Consider the following 26,345-nt stretch of genomic DNA (forward strand, 5'->3'; position numbering starts at 1 on the left):
TTTTTTAAAATTTTTCAAGTGAACTTCCCAATAATAATTAAGTGAAACAAACCAACAAAAATAAGTTTCCCACATGGTTTTAATTATTGCACCCTTCCCTTTGAAGTTAAATATTTCTTAATTAACATTGAATATAGTTATTTTCATATAAAAACAGCAATACTACATATACAACTCATACGGTGTAATCTCTCCTTTCTGCTATCATATATATATTTTTATACAAAATAATATATATATACAAACAATTATTCACAATAAATTGATTATGTTGGAAGATTAGCTAGTATGCTTGACATGGATTCTCTTGAAGCGTGGGGTTGTGGCATCTGACAATCAAGTTAATACTTAGAGAGAGTGAAATGAATAGTATTGAATTTTTAGGTATTAAATATTTTTATCTGTCAAGATTTCTTTTTATATAAAGTAAGCCTGTAATAATCAGACAAAATTCTTAATAAAATCCTCAAGTGAGTTCTTTAGGCTTTGGTGGAGATCTTATAGTTGTGGGCCTTTTCGTGGTTAGCCAAGGACTTAGCAATAAAGGTGTCGTGTTTTATTTAGCACATATTACATCATGATATGTTTATTGCAACGTAAATTTTAAGAGTAAATTTATAAATATACATAATTTTAAGAGTCGTCAAACAATGGTAGCAACAAATAGTTGTTGGATCATTTTTGGCATACATGAATAAATATTTATAAATATGCATTTTATTATATGTTTTAACAATATTTTTGCATAAGACCCATGATAGGAAATAAATATTTCAATATTTAAAAGTATTATAAATTGCATATTTACATGAACTTCTCAAAATTAGTAATTGCCATGTGCAAGATCATTTTTTTATATTTTACCACATATTATTCAATATAAGTTATGCAATTATATATAATTTTATATCAGTTATACAAATAAAATATCGATATCAATTATTTTGAAAGAAAATTGACAATCTTTTACACCATGTCAACTTCTAATCCCTTGTTTTGGAAGAAAATTGACAATCTTTTACACCATGTCAACTTCTAATCCCTTGTTCGCACTTTGATGAGCTTGATGTGTTTTTTCAAACTCGATCATTTCTTGTTCACTTGAAATTTCCTTCCAAAATAATTTTTTTAGTTTTTTTTTTATAATTTTTCTTATTTTTTTGCTCTATTCTTTTCTTTTTCACACTAGTGCAAGCATTGCATGCACCCTATTCCATGCTAGCCTCACTTTAGCATGTGTGATTTAAGTGCTCGACTACACCATATTTGATCATCTTTTCCAACTATCTTCTTCTTGTTGGCTAATTGCAATGCATCAATTCTTTTATTCTTTTATTTTTCTTATCTCCTTCGTCTCTTCCATTTTCTTTCATTTTTGTTTCAAACGGACTGCAAATCAATCATCAAACTAATTTTTCTAGTGGCTCACAACTTTTTGATGATATTGCTAAACTCTGTAAAAAATTCACCATTTCATTGCCCTTTTACAACGTATTATTATTTTTTTTATTCACACCGAAAATCTTCTAACAATAATACTTAAAATATATCAAAACGAATTGATTGCACACCCAAAACCCTTAGTCAAGAACACTCTTTTTTTTATAGTTGAAATCAATTATCAAATTGCTCAAATCCTTCGATCTTTGCCATTCTTTCTCTATTTCTTCATTTTTAGGTCAGATCTCTTCTAAAAATTCAGCATTGCCAGGGTGATAGTAGGGAAAGAGCAAGTTGCTATGTAGTAGGATTTTCGAAAAGTACATTTTGATCCCTTTGTTTTTGATTTCTCACATTCCCACCCCAATCTCACACCTTAGCTTTTTTTTTTTTTTTAAATTTTACTAAGACTTTTCATTATCTAAAATCTTATTTGTACCTCAAAAGGTTTATAAGAAATTTCATAACACCCCCCCCCCCCCCCCAAAAAAAAAAAAAGAAAAAAAAAAACTTTGAAATGGTTTCTCGTAGGTGAAAACCTCAGTTACAAAAATAAAAAGATTGATACTATTTTCAAAAACAAAAATAAATAATTTTTTATTTTGTTAAACGTCAAGACGTAAGGTGAAATTTACCCTATTATTTTATAAGTTCTATTTTTGTACTTCAAACAAAGAGTGGCTGTGAGATTGTGAACGTGGCAGGCTCTCCTATATGCTAACTGCACTTGATTAATGCATCGTCCTAAATATGTGTAAGCAAAACATATTTTGTACGCGCGCGCGCGTGTGTATATATATATATGTATATATCTAGTGAGAGAGAGAGAGAGAGAGAGTTTGAAGTTTGAACTTATCTGAAGGAAGTGACGTGCAGTGCAACTAGAGGGTCGCCCCTTATGCTCGCGGCGGTAGCAGAAAAGGGAGACAAGTATTTGGTTGGAGTTTACGCCACCTATTCATCACAACACACACAATAGATTCAGAAGAAAACAGTTCTTTTGACCAAGCAATCTAAAAACGCAAAACAAGCTCTATTTTTTTAAGGTAGAGATCCTAAATTTAGCAAAATCTTAACAAGCCCTCACCGCAGCTGCTTACACGTTGCAGCATTAGTTTCTCTTCTCTTCCAGCTTATTGGGATTAATTGTTTAGGACATAAGTACAACTGTAGTTAAGTTTCTAATTATGCTTTATACTTTAAAATAATCCCCTCAAGATCTGCGTGACATAAAAAAATTGAAGTGCTACACTTAATATATGTGGCAAACGGAAAGTTCTACTATTGTAATGATTTCTTGTTTTACAACTAGGATTTTAGGCGGAGCATGTAGTTGTAGGAGTCTACAAGTTTCACATATAATAGTTAGGTGATGACCTAAAGCACTAAAGAGTTGACAATTACAGTGATGGTCATAAAGCTGCTATTCACAATTTGACCAAGATCACTGTTTCTGGGCTATGTATATAGTTAAATTGATGATACATTTGTCTATATGTGGCCCAAACAAGAACAACAACTTCGGCCTAGAATTTCTCGCCCCTGGAGAAGCTTATACTAATATTTATATTATAGCTTTAATATTTAATGGGTTTGGGGCCATGTGCAGCATCCTGTGATAATTATTAGTTTCGGAATGACTCGTACAGTTTCCAGTTCAATCCATAGGGGAATAGGGCTTATTTCATTTAAGAAGCCTTTTTTAATTGCATTATTCCTACAGTTTCTCAAACCAGCTAGTTGAAGGAATCCCTTATTACTTCATTGGCTTGTATAAACTGTATTCTTTCAGTATAGAGTCTCAGAGTACAGACTCTCAAGCCACGTATGATAATAAACCCACAAAAAAAAAAAAGACCTCATACCACAACAATCTTCGAGATGTTTTTGCAGCATTGATGCTATATGAGCATCATCAACAGAATTATTGGGTAAGAGACCATCCTAATCTAGTCCACGTTTAGTTTCATTAGTTGCTAATGCTAGATTGAGTCACCGGTTTAAGTCGTGAAAGTAGTCTTTTTATAAAAGAAGAGCATAGAATTGTGTAAAAAATACTATCTGAAAAAACAGAGTTCCTGCCCCATGCTAGATTAGCACCGGAGTTGAAGTTTATGTAAGTTTTAACTGGGCAGCTGGCAAGGGTAAATCATGATTAGGGGCCCCTAAATCACTCGCGGATGTATATGCTAATTGACTATTCAGTGGAAACCTATCACCTTTTCTGTCATCTCCTTTCTTCTTCTTCTTCTTTTTTTTTTTTTTTTTTTTTTTTGCATATTGGTAACAAACTAGGGGCTCATTGGTTGCAGTTCTGGAATGCTATTTTATGATTTTCAAAATTAAATCAATTTAAGAAAATGCAATTATAAAACTATTACTTTGGAAGCAAAGTTTAATATATACCCAAGGTTGGAAGAAAAAAAAAACAAAAGAAAATGCCTTGTTGATTTTGAAGTTCCCAAAATTTTCAGCTTTGGAAAACCAAATTAAAGAATCCAGGCACACCCCTAATCCTATCTATAAATTATGCGTACGAGATCTTCCTGATATGGACCCTCTGCATGTGGGATCCTACCAATGGATCAGTGCACTCTACAAGGAGGACAGGGAGGACCCCATTAGTCCAACTCTCCCATCAGACGTGGGATATTCCCCAGCCATTAGAATAACATTCTTTACAGGGTCCAGATAACTTGAGACTCCATACCAACACTTCTTTGCAGTATATTATAAAACCATAGTTGCTTATATAAAGCCCTAAAAATAAGGGCAAACTGACCTGTCATTGCCGTGTGCAATCCCCAAACGAGACCTTTCCGAGCCCATGCCAAGCAGTTAAGCGATCTTTGTCTTCATATTAAGCAATTCATTCAATAATTTGTTTCTTCGCTGCTAAATAGACCGTTTTAAGTTAGAAAATAATAATAAAGAGAAACAAATCACCGAAAGGGTAAAACTTAAGGCGGTGTGTTTAGTTATATGTACAATGGGATGATTTCATATGCTAAATGCAGAATGGCCTGCACAAGTGTTTGACAATCTAGCATGGCATGGCTTCTTTTGCATTATTGAAAAAGCAAACAAGCACTTGCAAGAAAGGAGCATCCAAACACCGCCTTGGAAAAGAAGCAATGGCATCACCTTTAAGACAATTTCCAAAATGTTCCTTTTGACTCCATTAATTGCCTGCACACGGGTTTTGTTAAAAGAATCATAAAACCCTGAACCAGACAAGATTTTATGATCCCCACGCTCATGTTTTTTAGACCTGAAAATCCCAAGTTCTATTCTATATATGAAATTACGTCTAATATTGTGCTTTAAATTGAATTAATATCATACATGCACAATTTTATAGAATGGGCAGTCATAAAACAGTAACCTACCTACATTGTAATAGTTTGTTGATGGAACTGAGGCCGTGGCTCAAAGAGCCGGTGGAGTGGTGCTCTATGCGTCATAATGGGATTTAACTCGATGAACTAGCTTTGCTTCCTACACTTTAAGCTGCAAAGAGAAGAATTAAAAAATAAAATAAAGTAACTGATGAAAGAAATAAGAAAACGGATACAGAAGCTGTTGGGATCTCAAGAACATCAAGCAAGATAACTAGTGATGTAAGTGAGATGTGGAATTTTAAAGAGGGAAGGAGTACAGCTAAAGAAGATCTAAGAGATCTAATTCCAAAATTTTAAAAAATAAAAAGAAGAACAAAAGTGAAAGACAAAATCGACACCCTCATGGAACCTTCTCATAGATACGACTGTATTTAGCATAGATAACATGAGGATTTAGTAAGCTGCTGAAACCCATTAGATTCTAGAATTTAATGATCCACTGAAGATTGGTTTCATACTTAGTTGAGTGAGGCAGATCCTTTGAACCTCTACCTTCTCAAATCTAGAAAGAGCCCTTCTATTCTGCAAAATCTCCTTAAAAAAGGCATTTTCCCTGCCTGGTGGCCTTTCTTTTTTGTTCCATATGTACTGTCACTCTAAAATTACAAAACACAGGAGAGAGAGAGAGAGAGAGAGGAAACATCCTGTAAGCTTCATCGTCATGCTAGGCTTTTACACAGATTTTTATAAATGGCGTTGACAAAAAGATAATGGGTAGTCTCCAGACAAAATTATTCTACCTATAGTATTCTTATCTCCAACTACTTGTACAGCTCTTTGAGCAACTAACCTCACAAGAACTAAGACTTAATAATATAATTCTAATTAGTTTGTACATTCCGGCCTGCCTATTTAAGTGTCCTCCGCTTGAATACTCAAGACACAAGCCAGCAGTTTCTCCTCTCATTATCTTCTCTTCCCACATTTCCCCCTGAACCTATTATTTTCTGCCATACACTTCATTTTTTTCTGGGAAATCCATCGAGCTATATAATTATTCCTAAAGATCTTCTCTTGCTTTCTTCTATTCATTAAAAGTGTATATGGGGCCAATTGCTCTGTGCATCGTAGCTTTGGCTGTTATAAGCATCACGCATTGGGTTTACAGATGGATGAATCCCAGGTGCAGCGGACAACTTCCGCCAGGTTCCATGGGTTTACCACTCTTAGGTGAGAGTCTTCAGTTCTTTGCCCCCAACACTTCATTTGACATACCTCCTTTCATTGAAGAGAGGATGGAAAGGTAATATCCTAGTATCTCTATCAATAACTTGTTCACTAAGCACTTCAATCAACATCACCAGTATTTGCATCCTCAGGCTTATCTCCTTACAATATGTTTCACTGTCACTTTCAGGTACGGTCCAATATTCCGAACAAGTTTGGTAGGAAGGTCAGTTATTGTATCAACAGACCCTGATTTTAGTTATTTCATCTTCCAACAAGAGGGGCAATTATTCCAGAGCTGGTACCCAGATACTTTCACGGAGATCTTTGGACGACAAAATGTGGGTTCCCTGCACGGGTTTATGTACAGGTACCTCAAGAACATGGTGCTGAATTTATTCGGTCCTGAGAGCCTGAAGAAAATGCTCCCTGAGGTTGAACAAGCAGCCTCTACAAACCTAAAGAGGTGGTCGAGTCAGGATTCAGTTGATTTAAAGGATGCTACTGCAAGTGTAAGTTTCTTCTGATAATGGCATTTTGTTATTTGAAATTCACCAACATTTTGTTGACTGATTTCTTACCATAATATGGTAATCACAGTTAATATTTGATCTGACTGCAAAGAAGTTGATAAGTTATGATCCAGAGAAGTCATCTGAAAATTTGAGGGAGAATTTTGTAGCTTTCATACAAGGATTAATTTCCTTTCCTCTGAACATTCCTGGAACAGCGTACAATAAGTGCTTACAGGTATCTAAAATCCTTTCTATACCATCTTGATTAGAGGGTACTGCAACTGTTTTAAGTTCCTATCCATTAAAGAAGGATGGAAATGAGGACAACTAAAGATTTGTCCAAGTGTATGTTGAAAGGTTTAGATAAGTTGGGTTAATCGTCAGTAAGAATACAATCTTCAGCAAGGCCAATGATCCCATGCGCTATATTATATAACTCTTTAATCACTGCAGTTGGAAAGTCATGCTGAATATTGATTTTGTAAAGACATCTAGTTCATTTTTCTAAACTTATTTGAGTTTGTCCAGGGAAGAAGTAAGGCAATGACGATGCTGAAGAACATGTTACAGGAAAGACGGACAAAGCCTAGGGAGCAGGCAGATGATTTCTTTGATTATGTCCTTGAAGAACTCAAGAAAGAGGACACAATTGTCACAGAGGAAATCGCACTGGATCTAATGTTTGTGCTACTATTTGCCAGCTTCGAGACAACCTCGTTGGCTCTAACTATGGCCGCCAAATTTCTTCTGGACCATCCTCTTGTACTCAAGGAATTAACAGTAAGTGGGTGCCACTTGTTCCAGCATAAAAATCCATCATTCTTTTATCTTATATTCTATTGTGTAAGTCCAACTGGACATACTTTTGACTCCGCCCGCAGGAAGAACACGAAGCAATTCTAAGAAGACGGGAAAATCCAAATTCTGGACTTACATGGAAAGAATATAAATCAATGAAGTTCACGTTCCAGGTGGGTTAAGTCACCTTGAATTTTTACTCTTATTTTTGCTGGTTCAAAGAAAGATATACAAGTATGTAAATTATATGGTCGTAATCGTCGAAGTCAAAACTGCAGTTCATCAATGAAACAGTGCGGCTGGCAAATATAGTTCCGGCAATCTTCAGAAAAGCATTAAGAGAAATCAATTTTAAAGGTAAGTCCATACATATTTGGTCATTTCTTGTAATTGAAAAGTAAGCTCATTTTGACATACCTCAATATAAAACTTGGGAGAAATGCAGGCTACACTATTCCAGCTGGTTGGGCGGTCATGGTCTGTCCTCCAGCTGTACACTTGAACCCTGCCAAGTACAAAGATCCCCTGCACTTCAATCCATGGAGATGGGAAGTAAGTTTATTGTTCCAAAACTACCTGCTTTTGCTCCATTTCTTTTATTTGCACCCCCCTCAGTTCACTGCTAACCAGAGACCGACTATTACTCACACTTTTGAATATCTTATGAAAATTTATGACGCTCAGGGAATGGAATTGCATGGTGCATCAAAAAATTTCATGGCTTTTGGGGGTGGAATGAGGTTTTGTGTTGGAACAGACTTCACCAAAGTGCAGATGGCTGTCTTTCTCCACTGCTTGGTTACAAAATACAGGTAAAAGATTCAATTATTTATGTCTAAGCAACTATTATGCATACGAAAGAAACAGACTAAACCATTCATATTTGAAATTATCAGATGGCGAGCAATCAAAGGAGGAAACATTGTCCGAACTCCTGGTCTGCAGTTTCCTAATGGTTTTCATGTTCAGTTGTCCGAGAGAAATGGACCAAAATAAAGAGCCAACAGAAACCTCCAGTTGATGCAAAGGCAAGTCATTTTTTTTCCGGCTAGAGGGACAATGCCAAGAGACTCCAACTTAGCACCTTAGTCAACAGAATTGCTACTCTGAAGTAGTTAAAGAGATGACTGGCAAGAGTACATCCAAAGTGGAGGGAAGGGAGGAAGCATTCACCGTGGCCTCTCCTGAATGAGCTGAAAATATTTTTGCGGAGCACCGCATAAAAAGTATTTAATCTTGCTTTTGTGTTCACTATATACTAACACTAGTATTGTAAGAATATGAAAACCTGAGGGAACAGAAAGCAATCTCCAAGCTCCCCATACGTTAGTATTCATCTATACAGGAAGTACCTGTAGCAAATACTGTATATGTTTTTGCATCATCTTTTTGTGTGTATTATCTCTTTCATCAGAAGTTTACACCTGGCTTGGTCTTCTCGCTTCCTCTATGCACCCCCTCCCCCCATCCCCAAACACGCACAGATGGATAAAGAGAAATAATAATCAAATAAATAAACAAAGGGATAAAGAGAAGACAGAATGAAGAAGAGCTTTGCTCTGAAATCAGAGAAGTATTTAATAAACTGTAACCAGCATTGATATCTATTCAAAACCCACTATTCCCTATGTTTAACATGAAAATGTTTTTCACGCAAAATTTCATTTTTGTGCTTGTAGTAATCCTCTTTATTTTCATCACGAATATATCTGGTAATATTTGGCAGTCCTCCAATGGTTTTATTTCCTTTTCTGCATCTACGGGGCACAGTATGGTCATCCTGCTCTTTGTCCAAGTACAACTTCTGCATGACATTGGTGCCCATGGCCCGTCCATGCTTGTGCTTATCCTTATGGACATGGTGAAGATGGTAATGATAATTAGTGTCATATTCTGAATGCTTATGTCCATGCTCGCGATGAACACTTCTTCGCTTCTTTGGGATATTATGCATGTGATACCTTCCTCCCTGCCTCTTGTGTTTTCTAATATGAAACTTGGAAACATCAGCATCAAATCCATGCTTCTGCATATTGCAAAGTCTTTGTTCATCAGCCCGAAAATGATGATCCCACCAGTCATAGAGAGGGTCAAAGAGGCCTTTTTCATGTAGAAGCCAGAGTAGAACCACCACTGCAACAACAGAAAAATGCAATACTGAATTCTCACTTGCCCTAAATATAATCATCAACAACTAGACAGCATTTTGGGAAAATTGGTGGACTAGCACCTGTAGGGAAAATTGCCAAAAGTAGACCAAACATCACCATCCAACTCATGCAAATATACTGAATGTGACAGCTGAAGTCAAAAAAACCAGAACACTTGCTTCTGCTCAACACAAAAACCACAAAATATCATCAGAAATTCTACCTCAATAACAATATCAATGACACAAGCTAGAAATCAAAACGGTTTTGCCATCAGATAGACAAAAGCTGCACAACCAGAGGTCCCATTTTCACGTGCAATGCCCATTAATAAATTGCTAAAGAGAGAACAAAATTCACTTTTTCTACTGGCAATGTTCAGAGTGTGGAGTTGCACCACGGGTACCATGCCATATTCATTTAGCAAGATACAGAAACAAATCCATATGACCACAGGAAGCAAGTATGTATATAAAGCATGTCTTCATGTAGGTAGAAGAATGAAATGGTTTTGGAGCTCACTGGTTCCGCTCTAAACACTCCTCTCCCCACCCCCCAAAAAGAAGGCATGATGACTTGACCCTCTACCAACAAACTGCATAATGCAGGAATATGATAGGCAAGTTGTGTGTAACATAATAGTAAACTTGAATTATCAGACATGCCTTCAGCATATTGTAAGAATTATAGTCGTCCTTATCAATGTTCATTGCATGCCACGTCCTACATGGGCACTAAATAAATTCAATTTAAACAGTATAGTAATTAGCAAGCTAAAAGCAATGGCGTCAATATATGGAAAAAGAATAAATTCTATTATGGAACAAACAGTATTGCACATATATATGTTTGCTTAGATCCCCTCCAAATACTCAGTGCATTATCTGCACTAGTACTGTTAACTGCAGAGTTAAAAAAAAGGAGGAAATAAAATATGCTATTCAGTTCCACTAAGAAAGTAAGAACTAAACTTTAAGCAAAATGTATCATCATCATTGCACTTTATCGTAACTAAGTTAGAGTCAATGACACAACATTCACAATGTCAATTGACTTCTAAAAGTCACATTGACAAGACAAATCCATGCAAATGAACAATGAGGCAAATTTTTCTCGTTGGATGCTCTTCTTGATGCAATCCTCTAGTGAAAGAATGACGAGATAAAGTTCTAACACCATCTCCATTAGAGACAAGTTTCATGAGATGGTGACAAATGAAGACAATTGATCTGGTCATATTCCATCACATAGTTGGAATAGTAAAACCAACTTAGACAATATGGAAACACAAAATGAAATAAATTAGAAAAGTGAGTATTAAATTAATAAAAAATAATAATTTATTGAGCTATTAACGTAAAGAGTATTTTTGGAATTCAAAATTTTAACAGGGTTTTGTATACCAAACTCATGTACTGAATTTTACTAATGGTATAGATATCAACACCAGTATCCAGAAAAGAAGACTGATTAAAAATCAGTACTTCAAGATTAAGATCAAAAATTTCATCATGTGTGGTTATCCCCATTCTTTAAAAATATAATTTATTACCTCACAATAACTACTATTGCTGTTTTGGATGAGAACTCCCAAATCAATAATTTTCCACCACAATATAGATGTAAACATATTTCCACAGTATATAAACAACTGCCGTGCCTATCATATAAAAGGTAAAATTTATACCTACCAATCTCTTATTGTAGAAAACAAAATTAAACCAAGTGCAGCATGTATAGTATACAAATACATTGGCAACAACAGCATGAGAGAAGACTACTCAAATTAACCACTTTAAAGTATAGCTAACAATCTATTAGAAGAATAAAAAGAATCCCAGTGTACATTTTTTCTTGAGCACCCATAGCATTATTAACAGTTAAAATTCAAAGGATAAGAAGCAGATTTGGGATATATAATAAAATTCAAATACTCCTTCCCAAAATAAATACCTGCAAGTCTTGCCAGTGACAAAATCTGCCAAGCCATTCCAGAATTTGTTCCACAGGATCTCAATCGATTCAAAGAAACTATTTATACTGGTCTTTGGCGGTTGGAAGGGAATCTGTAACAAAAATAATAATTTTTATCATCCAAGGAAATCATAAGAGTCAATTTCCAGTCATACTTCTGGCAGTGTATGTGCATTCATCATTGGTAAATTACTTTAACACAAGGCTAGCTATTGAATCCAAAAGCTAATATCTTAAGGGACCATATCACAGCAACTCTCTTTTATATTTTTAAGTAACTAATGATGATTATCCGTAGTACACTTTTTGGGGTCAATTAGAGAGTAAAGTGATTTATGGCTATAGAAAAATCTATGGTGTTAAATAGTATTTCCCTTAAAAATTAAGATGAGATAACCAATGCCAAAGTCCGCTCTTCAGACTGCAGTCTCATCATTTTATATCACATCTGCTCGGCTTTTAGGTCAGGATAAATAATGTAATTTATTCATGCTCACATTCCCAACATGTTACTTCTTTATTGTTGTTTAATGGAAATTCTCATAAGAGTCCTATATGACCCTGAAGAAAGGAATGATTTTTCTATTTTGAAACACTAGACAAGATATACAAAAAGGGAAAGAAAGACAATATACAAAGGGAAAGAAATAGGAAAAAGAGAGAAAAATGGGAAATCTCCTATTTCCTAAAACAAGAAAGGAAATCTCCAACATATTTAGGAATAAATCTTAAGAAATCTTGAACAATCTTCAACATTCTCCCTCAAGCTAGTAAGTGGATATCTTTCATTCCCAGCTTGCATATTATTTACTAAAATCGTGTAGTAGGAAGTCTCTTAGTGAGAACATTTGCTAATTGATCACACAATGACACATGCGGAGTGCTAATCAGCCCACTGTCGAGCTTCTCCTTTATGAAGTGTCTATTGATCTCTATATGCTTAGTTTGATCATGTTAGACAGGATTGTGTGCAATGCTGATGGCCAACTTGTTATCACAACATAGCTTCATAAGCCCAGTTATTTTAATCCTTAAGTCATCAAGGATTATTTTTAGCCACAATAACTAGTAAATCTTAACCTAGCTAACCATGGACTACTTCTTGCTCCTCCATGTCACAAGATTACCTCTTAGGAACATGCAATAACCTGTAGTAGACCTTCCATCAATAAGGGATCCTACATAGTCTGCATCTGTTTAAACTTCTAGGGTTAGCTCACCACCTTTTTGGAATAATAATCCTCTCCCAAGTTTAGATTTGAGATACTGAAGTACTTTCTGAATCACTTGCAGATACTCTTCCTTAGGATCATGCTTAAATTAACTAACTACACTGACAACATAGGCTATATCTGGCCTTGTGGGTGATAAATAAATTAGTTTCCCAACAAGTCTTTGGCAGCTCCCTTTGTCCACAACACTGCCAGTTTCTTCTTTGCCTAATCTGTGGTTCTGTTCAGTAAGGACATTTGTTGATTTGCTACCAAGCTTTCTAGTCTCTTTTGAGTAAATCTAAAACATATTTCCTTTGAGAGAGAAAGATTCCTTGTTTGGAGTAAGCAACCTCAATCCCAAGGAAATATTTCAATCTTCCCAACTCCTTAATCTCAAATTCATAGGCTAAGCAAGCAATCTCTAATGCCCTTTTTTTTTTTTTTTTTTCCAATTTTATCATTTCCAGTAATAATTATATCATTAACATAAACAAGTAGGGTATGTTTAATAAGCAACGTATAATCCCCTTGACTTTGTTTATATCCCACTTGCAGCATAACTTCTGTGAATCTCCCAAACCATGCCTGAGGAGATTTCTTCAATCCATATAGTGCTTTCTTTAGGTAGCACACCTTACCTAGTCCGATTGTTCCATAAAAAAAAGTGGCCACTTCTTCTTCCAAATCCCCATGAAGAAAATCATTCTTCACTTCAAATTGTTGTAAATTCCAATCAAAGTATGTTGCTAAAGACAATAGGACCCTCACAGTGTTTATCTTGGCTACTGGTGCAAAGGTTTCAAGATAATCAATTTTATATGTCTGAGTATACCCCTTTGCAACCAACCTTGCCTTGTACCATTCAAGAGAACCATCAACTTTATACTTCAAAGTATAGACTCATCTACATACCGCAGGTTTCTTGCCTCAAGGCCGAGGCACAATCTCCCAAGTTTGATCTTTTTTTTCTAGTGCATTCATCTCCTCTTTCATGGCTTGTGCCCACTTCTTATTCTTTAAAGTGTCATGAATTGTTTTGGTATATTAATGTAATCTAGAGTGGTAAGAAAGCTTTTATGTAGGAGACAATCAGTTTAGAGACACAAAATGTTGAGTGCATTTTCTGGTTCTTTTTCTTACTACAATAGGAAGATCAAGGTCAAATTGCTCACTAATAGATGAAGGAGAAAGTGTTATTTCAGTACCTGGACTTGGTTCAAAGTCATGGATCTGTAATTGGTCCGGATTGGGCTGTACACTTCTTGAATAAACTTTCAATTCTTTGGATGATTGATTTGCTTGTGACTGCTATTGTTCCTAGGGGACATTTTAAGATTTTAGTTCTAGTTAAGGTGGTTCTGGTTCGAATGGCTTGGATTCTAAGAGTTCATCAGTATTAGGAAGTTCAAGTGTGTGTGTGTGTAGCCTGTGTGAGTGAAGGCTACTATATCAATGCTTGACTATGTAGAAACTAATCAGGAAAAGTCAAATCCACACTCTCATTGTCTCTTGGAAGTCTTCCCTTGAAGATGAGAGAATTAGTCTAAGTAGAAGGGCTTAGTTTAAGAAAAAATGACATCCATATTGACAAAGATTTTTTGACTAGGAGGATGGTAGCATTTATTCCCTTTCTAATGACTAGAATATCCAATGAAAACACACTTTGGGGCTTGAGGATCTAACTTAGTGCGATGTTGTTCATGGACATGAACATACGAAGTACTACCAAATATTTTGGGGGATAAACAACTTGGGTTGACACTCTTATGATAAAATTGACAAAACATACCTAGATGGCTTTGATTGCCAATGACACGAGAAGGAAGCCTATTTATCAAATAGGTAGCGGTTAAAATTGCTTCTCTCCAAAGAAGTTTAGGAACATTAGATTGAAAAAGTAACGCCCTAGTAACCTCTAAGAGATGTTTACTTTTGCATTCAATAACTCCATTTTGTTGGGGAGTGTCAACACATGAGGATTCATAAACTATTCCTTGCTTTTGATAGAAAGAGATTAAAAATTGGTTGAATTTTGATCATACCGTGGAATACAAGAAAAATTTTGGTCACATCAGATTTTTCTTTCATAAGATACAATCAAGTTGTGCAAGTACAACCATCAATAAATGAAACAAACCACCTAACACCAATAATATTAGGAATTTTGGACGAAACCCAAACATTAGGTTTAGATGATTTTATTGAACCTAAAGGGTGAGATACACGATGATGTTTTGCAAACTCACATCACAATGTAAATAAGAAGCTGAAAAGAAGGATGACCAAGTCTCAAATGATTAAGCCAAATTTTAGACCTTTTTGGAGAGATGGATGTATTATCAAGTGAGCATAGTAACAACGATTCTGGCCATCTAAGTCACTTTTAGTCCCTTTAAGATAGTACAACCCATTCCTTTCCTTAGCAAATTCAATCGTCTTCCCCATGGTCCGATCCTAAAAAACACGATGAGTATCAAAGAATATGATTGTACAATTTAGGTCTTTGGTGATCTTGGAGATGGAGAGAAGATTGGTTGATAGTTTGGGAATATGTAGGACATAGGTAAGAAAAGGAGAGGGGTAACTTTAATGTTGCCATGACTAGCAATTGGAATAGATGATCCATCAGCTACAAAGATCTTTCAATTTTCAGGGACAAGCATATAATTGTAAAATTTATTTGGGTAGCAAGTCATATGATCGGTAGAACCAACCAGAGTCTATGACCCATGATTGGGAATGGAAGATGTTGGAAGCTTTAGAGAAATCAGAAATGAGACACTTACCATTCTAAGCCAATGAACATGTACCAGAAGTCTTAGTGAGGGAGTTTAGCAAACCTTTCAGCCTTTCAATGTCCTTTTTGCTGAATTGTTCTCTACTGAGAGCTAATTCCTCTTGAGAAATATCCTCCTTATTAGCAAGATTGGCTTGGCACTACTTTTGTCCTTTGAATCCACCATTCCTAGCCAATACTTGAGCCTTCCCATGAAGCATGAAGTAGTTATCCCTTGTATGTTGAGGCTTTTTGCAATAAGAACACCACAATCCATCTCGGTTGGATTGTTTAGAGGAATTAGCCTTGTTCTGGATTATATGGCTTATTTCCTCCACCATCTGTACCTTTCTTAGACATCATGGCAAAACCTTTGGTTGGTTGTGTCTCAAGCATAACATTTCTCGAAGTTTCCTCTGCTCAAATGATGGAGAAAACCTCACTAAGAGGTGGTAGCCAATCCTTTCCCAACACTCTTACTTGATCATATTCCATATTTAGTCCTCCTAGAAACCTAAAAATCTTATCCCTTTCAAGAAATTCAAGTAGTACTTTTGTTGAAATCCAGAATGATTTGAAGAGGATTTGGAGGAGATTGTGGTGATTGAGATCACAATACTTGGAAGGTTTAGGCTGATTATTTGGGGCTGATTTCTTGGGTTAAATCTTATGTTTCCATTTTTGTTCTCTATGTACATGATAAATAGGGATCTAGTATGTAAAGGAAAAATATACTAATTGAATAGAAGTCTGATTTACTTTTCTCATTCTCTACATGGTATCAGAGCTCAGATTACTCTGAAACCCTAGAAGCCATGGCCGCCAGCCATGAATCTATCCAGTCGGTAACTCAGGAGGGAGAATCAAAGATAATCCTCTCCATGGGTTCGACTGGTGGGTTTGAAAACTCTTCAATTTGTCTTACCGTAGAGAAGCTGAATGGGAAGAACTACCGAGAATGGGCCTAATCCATCAAGCTGGTCATCGACGGCAAAGGAAAATTGGGCTTCATTACCGGCGAGATCAAACAACCATCTTCCAAAGAGGTAGCAGCTTTCCAGAAATGGCGGTTTGAGAATTCCCTCATCACCTCCTACTTGATCAACTCCATGCGACCAACGATCGGCAAGACATACATGTTTCTGCCGACAGCGAAGGATGTATGGGAAGCAGTTCGCGAGACCTACTTCGACGCCGAGAATGCCTCTCAAATCTTCGAAATAAAGACTCAATTGTGGCAGATGAAGCAAGGAGAAAGAGAAGTGACGGAATACTACACGAAGATGCTGGGTTTATGGCAAGAACTGGACCTTAGCTGTGAAGAATCTTGGGAGTGCACGAGTGACAGTGTGCGATTCAAGAAGAAGATGGAGAACGAGAGGGTGTACGAGTTTCTGGCTAGGCTCAACAGAGAGCTCGACGATGTGAGAAGCCGAGTCTTGGGTCGTCGGCCATTACCTTCCATTCGGGAGGTATTCTCTGAAATTCGGCGAGAAGAAAGCAGGCGGAAGGTGATGTTGAGGGAGAAGAGTGCGGCTGGGCCTGAGGCTTCAGCCCTGGTATCGCGTGGGCCTTCATCTCGTGGGCCTTCCACAGCATCTGGGCTGAAACAAAACAAAAGGCCTTTTTGTGATCATTGCAAAAAATCAGGCCACTCCAAAGGTTTTACATGGCAAGCCTACTGATTGGAAGCCCAGGCAGCCCAATAAACCTCATGGGTACCAAGTCTTGACTAAACAACAAATAGAATCAGCCCATCATACTCAGTTAGCCCCTACTGGGGGTTTTAACTCCGAGCAACTTGAGAAGTTATATGCTCTTTTTTCGACCTTTCAAGCCTCGGGTCAGTCTTCTACGCCTCCTTCATCAAGTTCCTTAGCCCACAAAGGTACTTTTTTGACTGCTCTTAGTACTACTTCGCGTTGTACTCCCCGGATTATTGATTCTGGCGCATCCGATCATATGACTGATTCCCATCATTTATTTTCCACATACTCACCTTGTGCCGGTAACTTGAAAGTAAAAATTGCAGATGGTACTGTATCCCCGGTAGCTGGCAAGGGGAGTATCCGTATCTCTGAATTTATTACTTTGGAGTCTGTCCTTCATGTTCCTAATTTGTCTTGCAATCTGTTGTCTGTTAGTCAGCTAACCAACCAATCTCATTGCTTAGCTATTTTTTTGTCTTCCCATTGTGTCTTTCAGGAGCTATCATCGGGGAAGACGATTGGCAATGCTAAGGAATGCGAGGGACTCTACTACTTTGATGACGCTCACATGAGTAAACAGTGTCATCCTTATTTTTGTAATTCTGCATCTAGTCCTAGGGATAGTGACCTATTGTTATGGCATAAACGAATGGGTCATCCAAATTTTCAATATCTAAAACGTTTGTTTCCTTCACTTTGTTCGAATAAAAATCTTTTGGATTTACAATGTGAAATCTGTGAACTTGCAAAACATCCTCGCACTACTTTTCCCTCCAATCCTTATAAACCGTCTCTGCCTTTTACTTTGATTCACAGTGACCTTTGAGGCCCTTTCCATGTCCCCAATAGGACCCACACGAAATGGTTTATTACCTTTATTGATGACCATTCTCGTCTTTGTTGGGTGTATTTACTACATGATAAATCTGAGGTTAGTTCTGTCTTCATGAACTTCTACACTATGATTTACACCCAATTTCACACAAAAATTCAAATTCTTCGTACTGATAATGGCACTGAGTATTTCAATCATTCTTTGGGCTCCTATCTTCAAGCCAAAGGTATTGTTCACCAGAGTTCTTGTGTTCACACCCCCCAACAAAATGGGGTTGCTGAACGGAAAAACCGGCATATTCTTGAGGTAGCTCGTGCTCTCTTATTCACCTCTCACATGAAAATTATTTTTTGGAGTGATGCCATTCTGACTGCTGCATTCCTCATCAACCGAATGCCTAGTTGAATTCTCTCATTTGCAACCCCTCTCAAAAAATTTCAGGAGATCTTCCCTAATTCTCAGCTCAATTCATCTCTCCTGATTCGTGTTTTTGGGTCCATCGTGTTTGTCCACATTCACGCCTCCCAACGTACCAAGTTGGATCCAAGAGCCCTCAAATGTGTCTTCCTTGGTTACTCTCCTACTCAAAAAGGTTACAAGTGTTATGACCCTCTTTCACATAAATTGTATGTTAGTCTGGATGTCACATTTTTTGAGCATACTCCCTACTACTCGCCTCAGGGGGAGTCCTTGAGTGAAGCTCGTCCCTCAGACACCGACTTTGATGTTGCGATCTTTGAGTCTGCTCCCTATGATATACCATCTTCATCTCCTTCTTTGTCCAACGAAGAAGGAATCTTAAACTCAGGGGGAGATGTGGAAGAACAAATAGACAAGGAGCCACTTGTCTACTCAAGGAGATCTAAATCAAAGCCCGTTGAGACTCTCGCATCTGAAGCATCAAAAGAGTTTGAACCGGTGATAGATTCAAATACTCATGAGCAAAAACCCAATCCTGACTAGGTAAAAAATCTTGATGACTTACCCATTGCTCTTAGAAAACAACCTCGTTCATGTACTCTCCATCCTATTTCCAAATTTGTATCTTACAATGCCCTTTCTGCCAAGTGTCGTGCTTTTACGTCTAACCTTGACAGAACCCAGATTCCTAAGAATATTCAAGAAGCCTTGGAGATTCCAAAATGGAGAGAAGCAGTGATGGAAGAAATAAGGGCATTAGAAAAAAATGGAACTTGGGAGGTGATGACGTTGCCCAGGGGGAAGAAACCAGTGGGCTGCAAGTGGGTGTTCACGGTGAAGTACAAGGCGGATGGCACAGTAGAGCGGTACAAAGCCCGCCTAGTTGCAAAGGGGTTCACCCAAACATATGGTATTGACTACACTGAGACATTTGCACCAGTAGCCAAGTTGAATACTATACGAGTTCTCTTGTCTTTGGCAGCAAACCTAGACTGGCCACTCCATCAATTTGACATCAAAAATGCCTTTCTGAATGGTGAGCTAGAGGAAGAAGTATTCATGACATTACCACCAGGGTTTTACAAGGAGGAAAAAGAAACCAGAGTATGTAAATTGAAGAAATCTCTATATGGGCTCAAGCAATCACCAAGAGCGTGGTTTGATAGATTTGCGAAGGTAATTAAGAATCAAGGATATCAACAGGGGCAGTCAGATCATACTATGTTCTTCAAACTATCCAATGATGGTAAGAGGACCATTCTGATTGTGTATGTGGATGACATCATACTCACTGGAAATAACATAGGAGAGGTGGAGAGGTTGAAGAAGGTATTAGCCACAGAGTTTGAAGTAAAAAACCTAGGTCAAATGCGATATTTTCTGGGAATGGAAATCGCCAGATCTAAGAGGGGAATCAGTGTCTCTCAGAGAAAGTACGTTCTTGACCTTTTGATTGAGACTGGTATGCTTGGTTGCAAGCCAAGCAATACCCCGATTGAGGTAGGAAAAAGAATGGAAGACGATGGAAAGCCTGTGGATAGAGAAAGATATCAGAGATTAGTAGGTAGATTGATCTACCTATCTCACATTGGACCCGACATTGCTTTCGCCGTAAGTGTTGTCAGTCAGCATATGCATTCACCAAAAGAAAGTCACCTAGAAGCAGTGTATAGGATTCTCAGATATCTGAAAGGCTCACCAGGGCAGGGTCTATTCTTTAAGAAAGGAGACAGTAAGAAGATAGAGATCTATACAGATGCAGATTGGGCAGGCTCAGCAGAAGATAGAAGATCTACTACCGACTATTGTACTTATGTTTGGGGAAATCTAGCAGCATGGAGAAGTAAGAAACAGAACATGGTAGCCAGAAGTAGTGCTGAAGTTGAATTCAGAGCTGTTGCTCAAGGGATGTGTGAAGGGTTATGGTTACAAAAGCTTTTGGAGGAGCTACATATCACAGTAGAGATTCCCATCAAACTCTATTGCGACAACAAAGTTGCTATCAGTATTTCCCATAATCCGGTCCAGCACAACAGGACTAAACATATAGAAGTTGACAGACATTTCATAAAGGAGAAAATTGAGAAAGGAACAATCTGCATGATCTATATTCCTACTAGAGAACAATTGGCAGATATATTCACTAAGGGATTACAAAGATCTAGCTTTGAAGAATTTATTTGCAAGTTGGACATGATCAACATCTATGATCCAACTTGAGGGGGAGTGTTGAAATCCAGAATGATTTGAAGAGGATTTGGAGGAGATTGTGGTGATTGAGATCACAATATTTGGAAGGTTTAGGCTGATTATTCGGGGCTGATTTCTTGGGTTAAATCTTATGTTTACATTTTTGTTCTTTATGTACATGATAAATAGGGATCTAGTATGTAAAGGAAAAATATACTAATTGAATAGAAGTCTGATTTACTTTTCTCATTCTCTACAACTTTAGCATCTTCAGCACACTTCATTTTAAGATCTTGATAATGATCTATTTCAAGCTAAAGACCATATAAATAGTTATAATATTCAATAATAGAGAGAGAGTGAGAGAGCCTTGTATTGTAGATGAAACTTTGGTTTTTTAGGTCGTAAATCATCACAACACCTTGCTTCATGGAGTAGGTTTTTTCAAGTGCCTCCCAAATATCTCGCACTGTAGGAAGGAATATGAGATTTCTACTAATCTCTGTGTAGTGACAATTCCTATCTACCCTTACACTCAAATCTCCCTCAAGATGGATACAACCTCTCACACATGAATAGGATACAAGAAACAACACAAAACAAAGCACGCACTCACACACAAGATAAGTGAATTTATCCTAGTTCGGAACTCGTAACAGAGAACCTACATCCAGACTAAAATGATCTCGTTCTTCACTATCTTGAAAACGGAAAACCAAGATTACATGCACTGATTTCACACACAGCCCTATTACCAAGCTGCCCTACCCGGAGATTACAAAGCAATGAATACTTTACTCTCTCGCACATACACACAAACACATACTCTTTCTCAAGATAGAAATGAAAACTGATTGGGGGAGAGAATGAGACCCCTCGGACCCTCTATTTATAGACTATAGAGGGCAAGAAATACAAGGACACTAGCCTCGGTAACCGCCTTATACATGTGGTGTTTACCGTTACAATCCCTAACTATAGATCTTCTAGAAGCATTAATATATTCCTTCTCTTCGACCTTCCTCTCTCGTGACCATATGTCTAAGCCTTAGGCAAATACTTCAACTCTCTAGCTACATTGAATGCCATATCCAAGACATGACCATTGCGTCCTCCTCATGCCATGCTTGGAACTTAGGGTCATCCCTACTCAGACTAGTCACATCTAAGTGGCTAATCTTCCCTTTTTCCCTTCAAGAGTGTTCTCACAATCTGCGACCAGTGCAGATAATTCTTCCCATTCAAGCGATAAACAACATTAATGATTTGAAGCTCTCCACTTGAACCAATCAATGGTGAATCAAGAACAACTCCAGGATTGGACGTCATGTTCTCGAAAGTCTCAGACATCTCCCCATGGAATAACCAGAAAATAATGAAGGAGATTGAAGAGAACAAGAATGGCAATGAAGGCCAAATCAGCAAAGGTGATGGCGATGAAGGCCACAAGAAACAGTAGGAAGAACAAAGGTCAGCAATGAAGGCTGACAGGAAAACAACAGACAATCGTAAAAGATCCCAATACCATGAAGAAATGAACGATTCTTCTGAGTATATGCTTTACAATATATACCAGACAAGATTACAAAAAAGGAAAGAAAGACAATATACAAAAGGGAAAGAAAGAAATAAAAACAGGAAATCTCCAACATATTTAGGAAGGAGATATTTAGGAAAAATCCTAAGAAATCTCCAACAATCTTCAACTGAGCTCATACTAAAGCTTTTGCCTGCATGCCTTCTGCCATACAGTATTCAGCAATAGTGAACAAGGTACCCCATCTTATTTGCTGTGCCATCCTGTATCGCGACCAAGGGCTAAATCCATTGTTCTTGATCTGGAGTCATCAGCTTGGAACACAGCTCTCTCCTACCAAAATATGCATATAGAAAAAACTAGAGCCTGATTATGACCACTAGTCATTGAGTTGCAGCAAAAATCCCCCACAACAATGGCTGGGTTGTCAATACATTTTCCATCTATAACAGTTGAAATCCATCGTTATCATTCAAAATGATACCAAACTTAGTGGATAGCTTTGGCTAACAAACCTACACTTGTGAGTAGAGTATGGGGTCCAGCATACAGTAGTGGGGATCCATCATTATTATTTCAAATATCACTGATATTGATGGGAGAACTAAGACAAAATATGCACACAGAAAGAAGCATGCACTCTAATACCAAAATACATGTGAGGAGAAAGAATCATGCACAGTCTTCACTGTCACAACCCAAGAGTTAATTAGAATAGCTATGCTGTATTTCTTTTACTTTAATTGTTGCACCTATATTCCAGCTATCAATTCTGTTAGAATTAAAAAGGTCACATGTGAGGCCTTAGGAAAAGGACAAAATAGTTTGTTGTAACTGCTGGAGGAGGGGATGATCTGCTGCATCCACACCCACGCCAAGCAGCACCTATATGTATTCATCCCATTCCATGGGAGAAGGCATGCTGAAAATTGATAATTGGATCTCTGATTTTCCTCTCTACATTTCTCTCTAAATCTCCCTTCCGTTTCTCTCTATTACTCTCTCCCTTTCTACTGATTTCTTCCCCCCATTTCTGCTCCATTTCCTTCTCCAATCATTCTGTTATCAGTTCTATTTCAATTATGACTTCTTCCCCAATTCAATCCCTCCCCAATTACTTCTTAAACCTGTTATGAACCCTAGGTTCATGACATTCACCTGCATGCCTATTTTGGTTAGACTGAGCACCCAACCAAGTCTGGTAGCATTCAGAATGAGGATGACTAACTTTGATCCTCAGGAACTGAAAATTCCAAGTCTAGGGAACCTAGGTATCATGGGCATTTTCACAACTCTATGTGGGGTTGGAATCAAACTTCAACTCTTTCTACACATGTAATCTGGTCAAGGAAAGCTGCATGTTATGTTCAGAGATATTCAAAACAAGAGTGGTGAATTTCATCCCCCAGAAGCCAAAAATTAAAGCTTGGGGGACAACAACAAAGTCATGGCTGTTTTTGGTCATAACTTGATAACTGGGATCAAAATTGGAGGTTTTCTCCTCTTAGTAACTTAGGCATGATACTGAAATTTATATGGCAATTTCTCACTTCTAGTTCTACCTTAATGAAAAAGGAGATCTAGCTGATTTTACCATGGATTTCAATTGCAGAAACTTAGTTGTACAAAACTCCTATGTTGTTAACTGAGAAATATAACTTGGGTGAGATTTAATCATGAGAGTAGGAATGTTCCTCATGGGCCTGCACTCTCTTTTTCCTTACTCAGACTACTAGTCAATTAGCATTTAGTCAGGCAGTACATTTGAGTAAATTATCATATATGACCAATTGACACCCCAACATCAATTTCACGTTTACTTCAATACATGTGACAGATTTATAGTTATTCTCTCTGAAAGTTTGGCTCAGCCTTAGCAAGTTCAATATAGGTAATGTCTAACAAAGTTTTGAAGTACATATTCTAAACAATGGTAACAACTTGAAATTGTGAAGCAATTTCATGTGTAACTTATTTGTTTCCTAAAGCCCAACCTTTCAGTATGCACAAAGCCAAGAATTTCTTTGCTTCCTTATTTAACTCATTCCTCTCCACGTTGTGAGATTAAGGGTTTGTGATTGTTGTTGTTATATTCAACTCATTCCTCATTATCCATATCATCACCAATGTTTGCTTGCATGTACCCTTCTTCAAAAGGAAACAAATATATGCAAGGTTACATACAATTTTATTACATCCACCAAACCTGTGATCCATTGTCAACAACAGTGGCAGTGGTACTAAATTGGCACTCAGCTCTATCAACTTCACTAAAACCAGAGTCCTTTAATATAGCTGAAACCAAGCAAAAATATGTCAACTGAATTTTAACATTGGCTGTAATCTTGTTTATTGTTCTAGGAAGCAGCCAAAAATGCTATGTAAACCGAATAATTGATCATACCTGCACACACATACTTTCCAGCTTGATCAGTGGTAGGGTATAATTTGAAGGATCTAGTTGTAACTTCTTTTGGCTTCATTATGAAAAATTGTTCCTGCAGTGGTATAATTTTTTTAAAAATGCACGGTCATGCAATTATATCTGTGACATTTATCTGAACCTATGCATAATGTAGATGAAGATTTCCAAATAAATACCTCCATTAGGCTGACACCTGTCGAGCAATCAAACTGTGAGAAGAAAATTTAATTAAAGAACTTCAGAAAACAGTTCCAACAGCTATAATTCATGCAGACATAATGTGACCCTTCAAGTGAAATTTACTTCACATTTTGATTACTGATAAAACATAAAATAATAAAATAGGTCTGGATTTGTTGATCTTTTCACTTCATCAACCAATAAATGGAAGATTAAGATTTCATCAGATTGTGCATTTGGAAAACAGAAAGTACTTTCATTATATTGCAGATAAATTGAACAATTCACTGTCTACATTTATCACTAAACAAATAAAATTAATTGAAGAAACAGCTATTTGCAAATCCTAATAAAATACTCAACTATCACTACTGAAGCCAAATGATATTCCATTCTACTAGCGTGGGTTCAAAAATGCTGAGTTGAGTCAGTCCCTGGAAGATGTAAAAATATATAAAAGGATCTCTTCATCACAGTCTATGAATTGATTAGTTCAGTCTTCCTCAACAAAAGCAACATATACCATTTGCCTTTTTTCCAGAAGAGAGAGAGAGAGAGAGAGATCAGATAATTCCACATTGCAGTTGAAAGTTGCTTCTTTATACTAAAGATGCACTATCTACTATCTTAAACATCAAGAGATACTATAGTTCTCTTAAAAGGGAATCACAAAATCTAAAATTGCATATCAAGTTTACCAAAATATGAAAATCATTATTGAGCTTATCATTGAAGTAGAAACGCACTCATCAGGTAAGATAAATATGACAAACACGGAAGATGTTAAAATATATTGGTACCAAATAGAAGAAGAAAGGTTCATATCCAATGAGGATACCGTTAAGCTGTAAGATGCTTCGACTTCGCCAATATTTTGAGTTGTGATTGTAGCAGTCCCAAACTGAGTAAGGGCTTCAAAAGTTGGCACTGTAATGCCTAAAATTTTTCCAGGACTCCTACAAAAGGGTTGAGATATGTGACACTATAATGACCATAAAACCCAAATATGCTAAACCCTTACCTTTTCATTATGTAATAAATGCAAAAATTCAAACACACACCTTTTTTTTTTTCTGATGGGTCAAATGAGCATCTTTATGTGAAATAATAAAGAGAGTCTATTCTGTCCAAAACTCAAGACTTTCATTAATAGCTTTCAGACCCAAAATGATGATGTTCAAGATACATGATTCAACTGTTAAAGTAACAAAAAAGGACTGCTTGAATTGCTATAGGTCATGTCAATTGATGATGAAGAGAACTCAAATTGCATGTTTTCTTCAGCACAACAAAGTTCAGTGACTTCATCTACACAGGAGGGAGTCAAACTAATGGAATGCAGAAGAGCAATGCCAAAAGAAAGCCAGTTGAGGCAGTAAAAATGTTGTGGTGATCTATAACATAGCAATCAATGTGAAGCAATAAAGCAGAATGGTAAAAAAGATTTGAATCGTTTACCATACATAGATAAGTTTCAAGGTTTGTTGAATACTTTAATTGCATTGAATGGTAAAATAAAATCCAAGTTGTGTAAAATATATATATATATATATGCGTGAAAATTTCAGAAGCAGGGGTTCTGATTATTTAAAAGAGAAGCTGAAAACTTATATT

At 36.9% G+C, this 26,345-nt stretch overlaps 2 protein-coding genes across 6 annotated transcripts in view; one reads left to right on the forward strand and one right to left on the reverse strand.

Moving 5' to 3' along the window:
• LOC127814286 (protein HAPLESS 2) overlaps positions 1-26,345 on the reverse strand; it is a 51,034-nt gene that overhangs the window by 14,651 nt on the left and 10,038 nt on the right. For 2 of the 5 annotated variants that reach the window (XM_052355709.1, XM_052355705.1), the window contains exons 12-18: positions 25,570-25,687; positions 24,728-24,760; positions 24,531-24,624; positions 24,333-24,421; positions 11,425-11,537; positions 9,552-9,652; positions 8,848-9,454 (exon numbers count right to left, since the gene is read on the reverse strand). In XM_052355709.1, coding sequence (XP_052211669.1) covers positions 8,940-9,454; positions 9,552-9,652; positions 11,425-11,537; positions 24,333-24,421; positions 24,531-24,624; positions 24,728-24,760; positions 25,570-25,687 — 1,063 coding nt within the window. In that variant the 3' untranslated portion in view covers positions 8,848-8,939. Of the gene's footprint in view, positions 1-8,847; positions 9,455-9,551; positions 9,653-11,424; positions 11,538-24,332; positions 24,422-24,530; positions 24,625-24,727; positions 24,761-25,569; positions 25,688-26,345 lie in introns of those variants that run through there. The other 3 variants (XM_052355708.1, XM_052355706.1, XM_052355707.1) reach the window with 3 other exon arrangements.
• LOC127814287 (cytochrome P450 87A3-like) lies at positions 5,679-8,711 on the forward strand. The gene is made up of 9 exons (XM_052355710.1): positions 5,679-6,084; positions 6,199-6,520; positions 6,609-6,758; positions 7,052-7,303; positions 7,405-7,494; positions 7,600-7,678; positions 7,767-7,873; positions 8,006-8,133; positions 8,218-8,711. The coding sequence occupies exons 1-9, from the start codon at positions 5,885-5,887 to the stop codon at positions 8,315-8,317; spliced, it is 1,428 nt and encodes a 475-aa protein (XP_052211670.1). The 5' UTR covers positions 5,679-5,884; the 3' UTR covers positions 8,318-8,711.

The sequence above is a fragment of the Diospyros lotus genome, chromosome 12, assembly GCF_014633365.1.
Source record: "Diospyros lotus cultivar Yz01 chromosome 12, ASM1463336v1, whole genome shotgun sequence".
Classification (NCBI taxonomy): Eukaryota; Viridiplantae; Streptophyta; class Magnoliopsida; order Ericales; family Ebenaceae; genus Diospyros; species Diospyros lotus.